This window comes from Peromyscus eremicus, chromosome 13 (assembly GCF_949786415.1).
Source record: "Peromyscus eremicus chromosome 13, PerEre_H2_v1, whole genome shotgun sequence".
In the NCBI taxonomy this organism is placed as follows: domain Eukaryota; kingdom Metazoa; phylum Chordata; class Mammalia; order Rodentia; family Cricetidae; genus Peromyscus; species Peromyscus eremicus.
The window spans coordinates 62,039,725-62,053,159 of record NC_081429.1 but is presented as its reverse complement, the minus strand read 5'-3'; the positions used below and the strand labels follow the sequence as shown (position 1 = coordinate 62,053,159).

Sequence of the window (13,435 nt, the reverse complement as noted above, 5' to 3'; positions counted from 1 at the left end):
TAACGGCTTTCTCATTCTCTATCCAGATGCCTAGGAAAGTACATGTAATTGCTGGATCTCTAGCAGCCACCAAGGACTATAAAATCAAAGACTATATACTAGGGATAAATGAACAGAGAGAGAAAAAGATTGAGTCCCCACCTGTTTTTTAAGGTACCACCTCTTCACTCTACTTGAGAGCTTCTTTTGCATAAGAAAAAGGCATCTGTTATATTTTTCTTGATTGAAACTGTGTTCTAACACATGAAGCACTCTAAAATAAATAGTAGTGAGTGTAGAACAATGTATGAATGTGAATATCTTAAGCGGTATAGTCATTCTCCATTCCTTTATACTTCCTTTGAAATGACATCATCCAAGCACTGCTTCCTGTCTGTATTCTTACAAGATAAATCACAGATGTAACATCATAAAAAATTCAAGAGACCCCAACATTAAAAAAAAAAAAAAAAAAAAAACAACCCTGTGTGCACTTTTTCTCTTGCTAGTTTAAAGATAGCTTGGGATAAAGTTTCAATGTAGGGTTGTAGCATAGGTATTGACAATTTGTAATCCATGAGCCAGATTTGGCCTTTAGACATATTAAAGTTGGCTTATGCAATGCTTTCTGAAAAAAAATGTTAATTTGGAATGCTTAAAGTGGGCATGCATGTATCTTCAATTCTCCACAAGTCCCATCATCCCCTGCTAATACACAAAACTATTGCATCACTGTTTATGTTGCATGCTAGCTTCTGGACGCACTAAAGTTTACAGTATGTACTCCCTTCTGAACCTTCTTTCTTCATCACTCATGCAGTGTTGAATAAAATGATTCATACAGAAGATTATTCTCTAAGGTTAAGTATGCCTAGAGCTAATAAGAAAAATGTGCATAGTTCCCTAGATGTTACATTTTGATTTGGAAATAAAATTTTACTGTAAATGGCCTAGTATTTTTCTTTTACAAAAAAACAAATGTGGAACATTCCAAAGCCTCCCTACACCATACACACCAGAAGGAAGGGTGGGGGAGATCCCGAAAAGCTGATTTTATCATCTTGGCTCTGATTTTGGCTACATTATACTTTCAACTAAAGTTAGCCTAACTCCAAAGCTCTTCATTTTTTAGTTTCTAACAAACTTTTAAAATCTAAGTCAATCTTTAAACTTTAGTAAGAGGTTCTATTTTGACCAGAAATGTCTAAAACTTTATTTACTCTATGTTAGCATCCATATGTGTGTTCCTGTCAGGCTGATACTGTGCTTACATGTCATATTCCACAATCAAAAAGAAAATAGCTATACCTTAAACTAACAAAAGAAAAGGCTAAGCTTATAAGTATATACTTAAAAATAATGCCGGCTTTCTATAACACATATTTAAAGGAACACAAAGGAAATATCACCATCCATGCTACTTATAGCAACAATTTGAAATTTGTATGTTCTTGACATGCAATCCTTGGACTTTTCTTTAATATTAAAGCATTCTCCACATTTACTCTTCCTCAAATACAAAAATTACATGGAACTGCTAGAATCTGACAGGGGAAATGAAGTATAACAAGTGTCCTCACAGTATCAGTGTGTACCCATGTATGCATGGAAAGGGAGTCGAGTGTAAGTTAAGTGGCTCCGAATACACCAGATTACTGAGTTACAAACACTATCCTTACTTAGACATACACTTTTCTGCAATTAATTCTTATCATGTCTATTTGAACTATTATCCACAATGTCTATGAGAGAACTTACTTTCTTTGTAAAAACCTGTAGTTTGGGGCTTGAGTTTCTTTGCTATTTAATGACACTAGGGTAAAAGAGATTGGTTCGGAGGCAGAACTGTTTTTGAAATAACCTCATATTCTTAATTTATGTAAATGAATATTAGAGAAAGGTAAACCTTTTTTTTTTCAGTAACACCTACAGAATAAATGGGATGGGTTAGAAGGTTTTTAGCATCTGGCCTACCCTACGAGACTCTCAAACATCTTACATCTTTCGTTTGTGCACACAGTTCATTACTTCCACACTTTACAAAAGTCAAGCACATAATTTTAATGTAAATTGGGAATGAAGTCTGCAGGACATTTTAAAGTTGGCCCACTGGTGGGGGAGGGGAGTGAGCAGATTCCTGATCATCTTTTTTACTTTTTACTGTGATCCTAAGGCCTGTTTGTTCTCCTCTTGCCTAACTTCTCTGTCCTTGCATTTACAAGCAACGCATACTTTCCATGAACATAGAAACTGACTTAAAAAGTTTCAAGGTTTTAGAAAAGGGCCCCCTCTATGGGACTATGACAGACTTGAAACTCATCTCCAGAATCTTCCTTTCCTTCCTTATAGTTTTCTAGAACATATAGTTGCTAAACACAGTTTCTAAACATTTTTAGAGGGAAAGATACAGGGAGGCAGGAGACAAATGTACAGGGAAGGGTTGGTACACACATGAGGAAGACGGTAACCGACATACTAACGTGTGTGCTCCGTTAAAGGCTGAGTTCAGTGCTAGCAATGGCTCGGATCTATGCTGGCCTATTGCAGATGAGAACGTGTCTGAATCTGGCATTTCAACCCTCGAAAGTTAAGGATTTAAGAATCAATGGAGCCGGTTGTTTTTTGTTGTGTCTTGTGTTGTTTTTTATAATATTCCGTAGTAGCCATGCCATTTTGCTTAACAACGTGACCCAAGCAAGATATACCTTAAAAGGAAGGAAAGGGGAAAAGGAATGAGCAGAGGGAGGGAGGAAAGAAAGAAGGAAGCAAGGATCTAAGGGAAATGTCCTTATCAATACTCCATGCCAAATTAGTTATATATAAGGCGTGCTGATTTCCTGCCTTCAGCTGTCCCCCACCCCACCCCACCCCCCACCCTCACCCCGGGGAACCACACTGTCCTGATAACCAAGTCAGTGGGATGGGAAATGCCTCAGTTAAGAAATCTGGCTTCCATCAGTCTGTCACGGAGAAATAAACTTGACTCTCTCAGTAAGTAAACACGGTTTTAAGATCACAGATGAAAACGTTGGGAAGGAAGGATGAGGCTGTGAGGAGAAAGGAATGAAGAGCAAAGACAAAGGAAATTCCAAGCTATCAGCGTTGCCGCAGAGGTTTTTTTCTAAACAAAGACTTTCATGAAGCTGCTGAAGTTCGCACAGGAAAGACTCCACCCTGCCCAGCTTCTGCAGCGGCTTTCCCTGCTCGGAAAGCACCAGCCCACACAACTGACTCTAACTAAAAGTGCCTTCGGGGCTCCGTTTTAAGCACTCTTCTTTTCTTTTAAACATCCCACTCTTAGGTTCAGGCAAAAAGACTGATCTGATCCTGGCTCTTCCCGGACGTCAGAGCCTCCTCTGCCAGGACAGGCACAGGAGCTCCAGAGTCAAGCCCCTTCCCAGGTGCAAATCCCACAGCCCCCTTCTCAAACTTCAAACCAGAATCTCCTCTTCACGTTCTTCCTGAAGTTTAACATTCCATCTAGTTCCCAAACCAAGCCATAAACACCATAAGCAAAGCAAAAGGCAAACTCACCAATCTCTTGTTCCTGGGCTTTTATTGAGACACAGTGCCCTAATAAAATAGTGAGAATGAGCAGAGGTCTTGCTACCACCCAGTTTGCCATCACGTCTAAATATGAGACATGGGTCCTCCTGGGAACGAAGAGTAGATACTGAGGTCACTGCAGCACCCTGAATTCCGCTGGGGGCTCTTTTTCAGCACCAGCCCCCAGGCCGCCTCAGTCTGTTTCAGCACCAGCTCCGGCACAGTCTGCGAAAACTTTTTTCAAGCGATGCAGCTTTAAATAGGAAGAATGCTGCCTCCACTTCGTTTCCTGCCCCTTTCAGCTTGTTCAGGCTCATAACCATCCAGTGTCTGCCAAGCAACCGTCTGATTGATGGTAAACAACCAAATCAGAGCGCGCGCTTCTGAGACTAGAGTTTTCACTACTTCTTGTAGATTTTAAGCGCAGATGGAGCAAAACAGTGACAAACTTTTATTTCTTTCTGTTGAGTGTGTGTGTGGTTTTTCTTTTCTTCTTCTTCTTCTTTTTTTTTTTAAAGAAAGCCTATTAGAAGGAGTCTGATCCTCCCCTCCCTACCCATCCCCCAGACACACACCCACTGACTTTTCCAGAGACACAAAAAAAGCTTTAGGGAGGATGTACAGCCTGTTAGTGAAATTTTTCTTTTCTTTTGCGTTTAGGTAATTCAGATTATCTTCGCCACCTTAATCCTTTAAAAGGTCCTATTTTTAACCCTTTCTTTTGACTGCAGAGGAAGAATTCTTGTCTCCTCCTTTCTCATACCCTGAGAGGATTCTTGAGGAAGAGAGGCAGGAAAGAACAATTGCAAAACGAAATTGAGATATTTTGAATTAACTTATTTCCACACTACCTAAGGAGCAATATGTGACATTTTCCTCGTCACAGAGCATTTTATTATGTTAAAAAATAAAAGTCTACTGAAGGTTGTGTAGACTGAAGAAAACACATTGCTTTTGGCTCCTGAAAGAGTGGGTTCCAGCATCAGATCTGCCACTCACCAATTTTGTAAATTTACACATAGTCCTTATCTCTGTGCACTCCAATTTTCTTGTTGAAAAAAAAGGGCTTTTCCCTGACCAGTGTGCATGGTCTGGTGACACTAAAATGAGTAATGTGCTATTAACTACATTCCAAATTGCAAAGAGCTACATAAAAGTGGATGGTGCTGTTATTAACCCTAAACCAGCTTTCCGGGGAACATGGTAGTCCCAGCTGCACATTCCTGTTAAGGGCAAAAGTCATTAGCTTTGTACCCCACTCAGGCTGCACAAGATCTAAATGCCTTCAATGCATTTGAAATATTTGGTACTGTGAGTCCTCAACGATCATGACTATGTCACACACAATGTGAGTAATTCAACTGTTAATAATTATTCGGCACTGATCAGGTACCTTGCACCACATTGAACACTGGAGGGAGGATGGCTTTGGTAGTTTGAATGTAATTGTCCCCATAAGCTCATAGTGAGTGTCGTTATTAGGAGGTGTGACCTTGTTGGAGTGGGTACGGCCTTGTTAGAGGAAGTGTGTCATTGTGGATGTGGCCTTTGAGGTCTCATATATGCTCAAGCCAGGGCCAAGTGTTTCAGTTCACTTCCTGTTGCCTGCGGATCAAAGATGTGGAATTCTCAGCTCCTACTGCAGCCCCATGTCTGCCTGCACACCACCATGTCTCACCATGATGATAGTGGACTCAACCTCTGAACTTTGAGCCACCCAATTAAATGTTTTTCTTTATAAGAGTGACCATGGTCATGGTGTCTCTTCATAGCAATAGAGTCCCTAACTAGGACAATGGCACACTAAAAACTAAGGCCACATCTATCATCTTTAAGAAACATATGTGATGAAAAATATGTCTACATGAAACGAAAAACATAAACCAAATATCTAACTATGTGTGAAATGATTTAACCCAAAATAAATTAAAAAAAGAAATAGTCTATAATTAGAATAGGGATATAGGTTTGATTTACTATTTAATTTCCTTAATAAAAGAAATCCAAGAGGCTTCAGTTTGAGGGGTGCAGGTAGACACTGGAGAAGTTCCAAGAACAGTTTCCTAGCCCTGTGCAGTGACTTCCCTCACCAACATAGTTGTTCCCATGGCTGTCTTTCTCCCACTTAATGAATGGGCTAAATGAAGAACAAAAATCAACCTTCTTCTAATTCTTTGAACAACATCTGAGAAAAACCATGATGTCAATACTCTTGTTAATCCCTCATCAAGGAAAGTTCCTTTTGCAACAGATGGAGATCACTTCAGAAAACTACAACCAATTAAAATGCAGAGTTGTATAGCCAAGTCCCAACAGAAACATCTACAAAGCAGCTCCTGAACCTAAGGCTCAGAGAACTAGGAAGCAGAAACAGAAAGAGTCAAAGAATCAAAAAGTTTGTTAGGGGACAGTGTCTCCTACTAACAGTGTCAGAAGCTACACCCATAAAGTCTCACCACCATGACTGCCTAACCATGATAACACCAATAAACATGCCAACGTGGACAAAGGAAAGACCAGGAGGCCTCAACCTGACACAGAGAACTACAGGCTACTAAAGAATCCTGAGCATGGCAGAAGTAGCCTTCCCCAGGGAAGAGGATATCAATTGGTTATCCAATACCAAATGGTAATCCCTGAAAATTACAGACTGAGTAGGTTGCATTTATGCACCTAGAAATAGATATGTCTCTGTGTGCATACATATATGCAGTTAACTACAATTAATGAAAACGTAGGCCATAAGTTTGAAAAAGAAAGGGTATATGAGAGGGAAGGAAGGGAGGAAATTATATTAATTATATATAATATAATTATATTATAATCTCAAAAAGCAAAGAAAAGGTATCTTGTTAAATAATCAAATGGGAGTGACAGAAAAACAAATAAATACAGGAAAACATAATCTTCTCTGAGATTACCAGTTTTCTTCTACTGTGAAACCATTTTAAATGCAAACACTATCCTGGTACCAAAACTGGGCCAACTTTTTGTGTATCTTGTGATCTTCACTGAAGTACTGAGATAACAGATGTTTGTGGAGAATCTACAACTCTTGGAAACTATTTCCAGGCTGAAAATTCAAAGATAATAAGGTAAGATTGAAGGATCTAGAGCACAGTGAGCAAATCTACTCCTCAATATCAGCGGCCACCACCTTCCATTTGTTGTTATAACAGTTATTATATGCTTGTTAATATAGGTATTTTAAGTTTACATGTGGGCACAGCTTTCGTAGGGGAAACTAAAAATACAGCCCTCTTCTGGATACCCATAGCTTTTACCATCTCTTTACATCAAACCAGGAGTCTGTGATAAGACCATAGGAAACATTTTCTTGAGAGCCGAGGTAAATTAGTGTGTTCACATTGTAGTACTCCATGAGCGTCTGTCATCTGTTGCCATGAAGCCACAAATAGTGAATTTTTTCCAACTAGGGCTTTTCTTCCGCATTTGTCATTGGGTCCTACACAACAATGTGAGAAATTCTAAAATGTACACAGATGTCAGCAGATGTACCAGTTTAACAGATGTAGTTGAATTCCAGGGAAATCAAGTGCCATTATTTCTTAGCCTTTTTTGTTAAATTTTGTATTAAGAAATTTTTTTCATTCATTTTACACACCAAAGATCTGCCTCTTCCCTCCTCCTGCCCCCCTAGCCTCACCCTCCCAACCCAACCCCCTCTCCTGCCTACAAGAAGGCAAGGCCTCCCATGGGAAGGCACATCCAGTAGAAGCAAGTCCAAGCCCTTCCCCCTGCCTCAAGACTGCACAAGGTATCCCACCATAGGTAGTGGGCTCCAAAAAGCCCGCTCATGCACCAGAGACAGATTCTGATCCCACTGCCAGGGTTCTCCCAAGCAGATCAAGCTACAGAACTGTCTCACCATGCAGAGTGCCAAGTCCAGCCCCACGTAGGCTCTACAGCCATTGATCCAACTTTCATGAGATCCCTCTAGTTTGGTTTGGTCATCCCACAGGTTTCCCCATCACAAATTTTAGAGAAGTAAAGAATGATTTCTAGCCATTGCTATTAGATCAGAGCTGTCAGAACCCAGGCCCAGTTCTCATGAGGCATGCCAGCAATCCACCACCACAAGTACTGGAGTGAATCTATAGCAGTTCTCATAACAACCCTAAAAGCTTACTATTGGTTTTCAAACTCTGTATAAAAACTATGCTGGGAAGAAGCTTATTTGGTCAAGTTTGCCTAACTAGTACATGTAAGCTTCTACTTGTGTGGTGGTCAACTTCAAAGTGAGAGTTACCATTGCTTCCTGGCTCTTCCTAGACCTGCCTGACACCATGTTCCAGTCTCGGGGGAAAAAACACATCTTAGCATTCTTTCCGAGTTTATCTCTCCCTTTCCATTCTTCTCATCTCTTCAATTTATCTTGCGACATAATGTCCTTTCTCTCCTTTGCTAATTTGATGGTTACTCTTCCGTGTCAGCATAACCACATCTAGAGTCAAACCCACACAGCTTGAACATGCTTGTGAGGAATTTTCTTGATTACATTATTTAAGGTGGGAAGCCTCACTCACATATTCAGCCCCATATTCTGGTGACAACCCACATAAAAGAATGTGGAAGGAGGGTTCCCCTTTTTCCCTGTTGCCTTCACTGCCATTAGCAATTTCATCTATCTTGTTGCCAAGGCTTCTCTCTGCTGATATGAGAACCAGTTTCTTTGGGATTCCAACATAGACTGAAGAGTAGCAGCTCTCCAGGAATTCTCTGGAACTCTAGGCCCAGAATGGGACTGGTGAGACATCCAGCATCCAGTCTCAGAGACTGAGCAAAAACTGGATTTTTGACCTTTCTACCATGAGACAGCTAGTATGGGGCTACGCAGACCACAGCCTGTAAGCCACTCTAATATCTCTCCCCTCTTCCCCGTGTGTGTGTGTGTGTGTGTGTGTGTGTGTGTGTGTGCATGTGTGTGCGCGCTTGTGCACATGTGTGTGCGTGTGTGTGTGTGTGTGCGCATATGCGGGTGTGTGCGCATGTGTGTGTGTGTGCGTGTGTGTGTGTGTGTGTGTGTGTGTGTGTGTGTGTGTGTGTGCGGGCATGTGAATATATATACATATATTCGTTTTTCTATCAGTTCTATTCCTCTCTCTAGAGGAGGAACCCTACTACAGCATCTCTTTCCTCTGTTTAGTACATTTCCTGAAGCTTGTTCCCCTATCAACTACCTGTAGCTTATTTTTCGTACATGTGTATGTGTGTATGTCTGTGTTGTATAAATGAGCGTGCATGTGCCTATGCATGTGTGTGATGCTGGACATCTCCATCTTCCTCTGCTACTTTCTACCTTAGTTTTTCAGACAGGGTCTATAACTCTACTTGGAGTTCACTGATTGACTAGACTGGCTGATCACAAGGCCCCGGAATCTTGTCTCCACCCTCCATCACTGGGACGATAATAATGCCTGACTTTTTACAAGGGAGCTTGGGATTCAAAATCAAGTCCTTATTCTTGTACAGCAACTACTTCACCCATTGAGCTATTTCTGCAGCTGCTATAACTTTAAAAGTTCCTAGTGAATTTTCTCTTAATTTCACTTCTTTTGCATCCATTCCTTTACCTCCCAATCATGACTCTACCTTGGCATCAGGATTCCAACACCAGAACTATACTCTGGGTTGCATTTTCAAAGTGATCAACAACCTCTTTGCTAGTAAACTATCTTCTTTCTTTCTGTATTAGCTTCTGTGTGAGTCAGGGTTCTCTATAGGAACCAAACCAATAGAATGAATATGTATATCCTTATCCTTATACTTACTTAAAATGAGTATATACTATATGTATAATGTTACAAATGGGGATTTATTAGAGTGGCTTACACAAGACCTGGGGAGTTGAGCATTTGCTGTGTATGCTTAGGAAGAGCTGAGAACCCAATAGGCCTTGAGGGTGGATCAGCAATCCCAATCTGTCACTGAAGCTTAGAGGAGTGCTGGAGGGGCTGCACTGAAGAGCCAAAGAAGCTGGTTCTGATATTAAAGGAGGATGTGACATCGGGCCACTGTCAACAGGCACTGCCCTCTCGAGGGAAGGAGCTTCCTTCTCAGCTAATCCTTCCAGGAAATACCCTCACAGACTAGCCCAGCATATCTCTTGGTTGATCCAACCAAGCTGACAATCCAAGATTAACCATCAAAGTTACCACAACACCTGACAGAAACAACTCAAGGGGGTAGGCGGAGTGATTCTGGCTCATGGTTTAGTTAATTGTGGCTGGGAAGGCATGCTGGAGCAACTCAGTTCACAGAAGTAGCAGAAGGTAGTGGAAACTGGCCACATTATAGCCTACCAGGAAGTAGGGAGTGACACAGGAAGTGGTATGTCCAAGGACTTGATCCCAACACCCTTCTTCCTCCAGCTAGTCTCCACCTCCCACAGGCTGTACAGCCTCCTAAAACAGTGCCACCAGCTGGGAAATAAGCATTCAAAAGACGAACCGGCAGAGAGCATTTCAGATTAACCATAATGCTGTCCTATAATGTTTGATATTTTGATTATTCCCTCCCTCTTTTTGAAACCCTTTTCTCTCTCTGTCTCTGTTTCACTACTCCAATTTCCTTTGGTACGCCCTAACTGAAAGAGGTTGGTGTTTTCAATTGTGTCTGTCCTGTTAGAATTTTCTTTACTTGCTCATTGACTTGGGCTATAGTAGCAATTAGCTCCCCTTACCTTTATTTACATGCTAATGAGGTTCAGCCAAGACTCTCCCCCTGAGCATGCTGGAATTACGGATATGCATGAGCACACCTGGGTAAACTGTTTAATTAATTTGTTTAGGGGCTGGAAAGATGGCTCTGCAGTTAAAAGCATTTGCTCTTCTTGTATAGGATCAGAGGTTGGCTTCCTGCATCTACTTGATTGAGTGACTCACAACCACCAGATCTCCAGCTCCATGGCATCCAGTGCTCTCTTCCGGCTTCCAGAGGCACCCACACTCACAAGCAAATACTCACACACAGGCACAGGCACATACACATGGATAAAAATAAAAAGAAATCATTTGGGCGCATCCTGGAAAATAATGGTTTCTTTATTGCGCGCGCGCACACACACACACACACACACACACACACACACACACACACAATTTCTCTATATATCTTATTATATTTTGCTCATTTTTGCTGAATCATCTCCCCTTATCCCCACTGCCTGCTCTCACTGGTCCCCTTCTTACCTCCAAATAGTCTCCCTTCTGTTTTCATTTCCCGTACATACATGTAAATCTAGGTCCCATATAGGAGAGGAATTGTGATGTTTGTTGTTCTATTCTCACTCCCACTCTTCTCTTTTTTTTTTTTTTTTTTTTTTTTTTTTGCTTTTTCGAGACAGGGTTTCTCTGTGTAGCTTTGCGCCTTTCCTGGATCTCGCTCTGTAGACCAGGCTGGCCTCGAACTCACAAAGATCTGCCTGCCTCTGCCTCCCGAGTGCTGGGATTAAAGGCGTGCGCCACCACTGCCCGGCCCACTCTTCTCTTGTGTAGCCTTATGACTTCCTCTAGAAACATCATCTCACCTCACATATTCCCCTTTCTATGTTCATATACATTTATATCTCTTAATCTAGAGTTTCCATATGAAAGAATCATGAAATACTTGTTTTTCTGAGTCAGGCTAATTTTCTTAATGATTATCTCCAGGTCTGTAGCTAGAGTTTTCCTTCCTGGACCACAGTCAGGACAAATCTCTCTCACCTGCCAGTCCCGCAGCCGCTCAGACCCAACCAAGTAAACACAGAGACTTATATTGCTTACAAACTGTATGGCCGTGGCAGGTTTCTTGCTAACTGTTCTTACAGCTTAAATTAATCCATTTCTATAAATCTATACCTTGCCACATGGCTCGTGGCTTACCGGCATCTTCACATGCTGTTTGTCATCGTGGTGGGTGGTAGTGTCTCTCTGACTCAGCCTTCCACTTCCCAGCTTTATTCTCCTCCTTGTCCTGCCTATACTTCCTGCCTAGCCACTGGCCAATCAGTGATTTATTTTTTGACCAATCAGCAACACACTTGACATATAGACCATCCCACAGAACAGGTCCATCCCTTTTCCTTCAAACAGCATAATTTCACTCCACTGTACATATACATAAATATGTACCATATTTTCTTTACCCATTCCTCTCCAACAAAGGATTGGAAATTAACTGATTTTATAGACAGCTGAATGGCATGTAAGAAATGTATTGTATAAGGTAAAGATGGAGGCAGGGACTCACATTAGGTAGCACTTTATTTCAATGAGAGATGATAATATCTTGGACTAAGGAAGCAAAATGAAAAGGAGTCGGGGAACCTTAAGGCTGCTCATCCACTAAAAATGGCAGAGAAGTGGATTCCATAAGGACAACACTTCTGCCACCGATGTAGACGATAAAGCCAGCAAGGTTTATTCATTGCCTCCTAGACCAGCCATTCTTCTCTTCCTCAATACAGACTGACATGTTTGTAGAGATCCCGATACCACACTGTGTTTATCTGCGTCTTCTACCACATTGAAGGCTCCATGATGGTAAGAACATTTGTTGGTTATTTATCCCTAGTAGTTATTTGTTGAACACATATTGTTTAGTAAAGAATCAAAAATGTGGTTTACAACAAAGAGAAATGGCAGTGAATATAAATAAAGATGCCCACAAAATGTCAATTCCAGATTACTAGGAAAATGATAGAAATATCTGTACTATCCGAGGAAGAAGAATAGGTAATGGAGCAGAAAGAGAAAACGTCATTTGTTAGGTACGCCTATACATATAAACTCTTTGAAACAGCAACATGGGAGTTTGAACAGAAAAACATTATTTTATTAATATAGTTTCATCAGGAGCCACTGTGAAAATAAACACAGTAATAACATGGTTAATTTTATTAAATACCATGTAAGCACTACATGTATATTAACTGTTAATCTTCAAATTAAGCATATGGAGGTAGAACGGTAATTGCCTGTTTTCTGGATTGTAGCCGGAGAGTTTTCTATTAATCAATACTTTGCCACCGTGGCTGTGGCTTACCGGTATCTTAAATCTTCCTTGTCATGGCTGCGGCTGGCAGTGTCTCCCTCTCTGCCTTCCTGTTCTCTAGTCCTGCCTATACTTCCTGCCTGGTTACTGACTAATCAGTGTTTTATTTATTAACCAATCAGAGCAACACATTTGACATGCAGAACATTCCACAGCACTGGATAATGAAGGAAATTGAGGTTTACAGAAGTTTAATAACTTGAACCAGTTAATGTGCCAGGGGAGCACTAGAGCCAGGGCCGAAGCCCTGGCAGCATGGGTCTAGCAAAAGCTTGGAATTCACTTATTGTGCAATGTTTAATTCATTATCCTAAATTGCGTCATTAAATTTTTGAAACATGTGGCAATAGTGTAAAATTCAGATTACCTGCCTAATATCTTTAAATTTTTAAAATTGTGTCTTGTTCAGTTATTTTGTGTATGTGCATGTGTGTGCATGTATGTGTGCATGTGTGGACATTCTAATGCTATGGCACAGATGTGAATTTCAGAGTGTAAGAAATAGATTGTGATGGCCTCTTTTCAGGGTAAGGCGCACTTTGCCTAGAAAACATCAGAGTTACAGATGAGCAGGGGCGCTGGGACCTCTCTTCCCCAGCTGATGGTGAGCACTTGCCTCCCCCAGAGTTCTGAGAGATGGAATATTACAGGTGGTCTGCGAAGTGGTTGATCACACAACCGGAATAGGTTTTCTCAGGACCCAAATTATTCATTAGATCATCCATTGTCTCAAATGAGAAGGGGACAGGTCCAGCCATGGAAGAAAAGGACAGGAATGTCTTGCAGTCACCAAATCAGTACACCAACCATTTCTGCATCTTCTATATGCTGGCATTCTTTCTGTATATTAAAA

The 13,435-nt window shown here is 41.1% G+C and overlaps 1 protein-coding gene across 1 annotated transcript in view; it reads right to left on the bottom strand.

Annotated features, from left to right (window-relative positions):
• Col5a2 (collagen type V alpha 2 chain) overlaps positions 1–13,435 on the bottom strand; it is a 162,742-nt gene that overhangs the window by 128,124 nt on the left and 21,183 nt on the right. Inside the window, exon 2 of the mRNA XM_059278138.1 lies at positions 3,514–3,652. Coding sequence (XP_059134121.1) covers positions 3,514–3,652 — 139 coding nt within the window. The remainder of the gene's footprint in view (positions 1–3,513; positions 3,653–13,435) is intronic.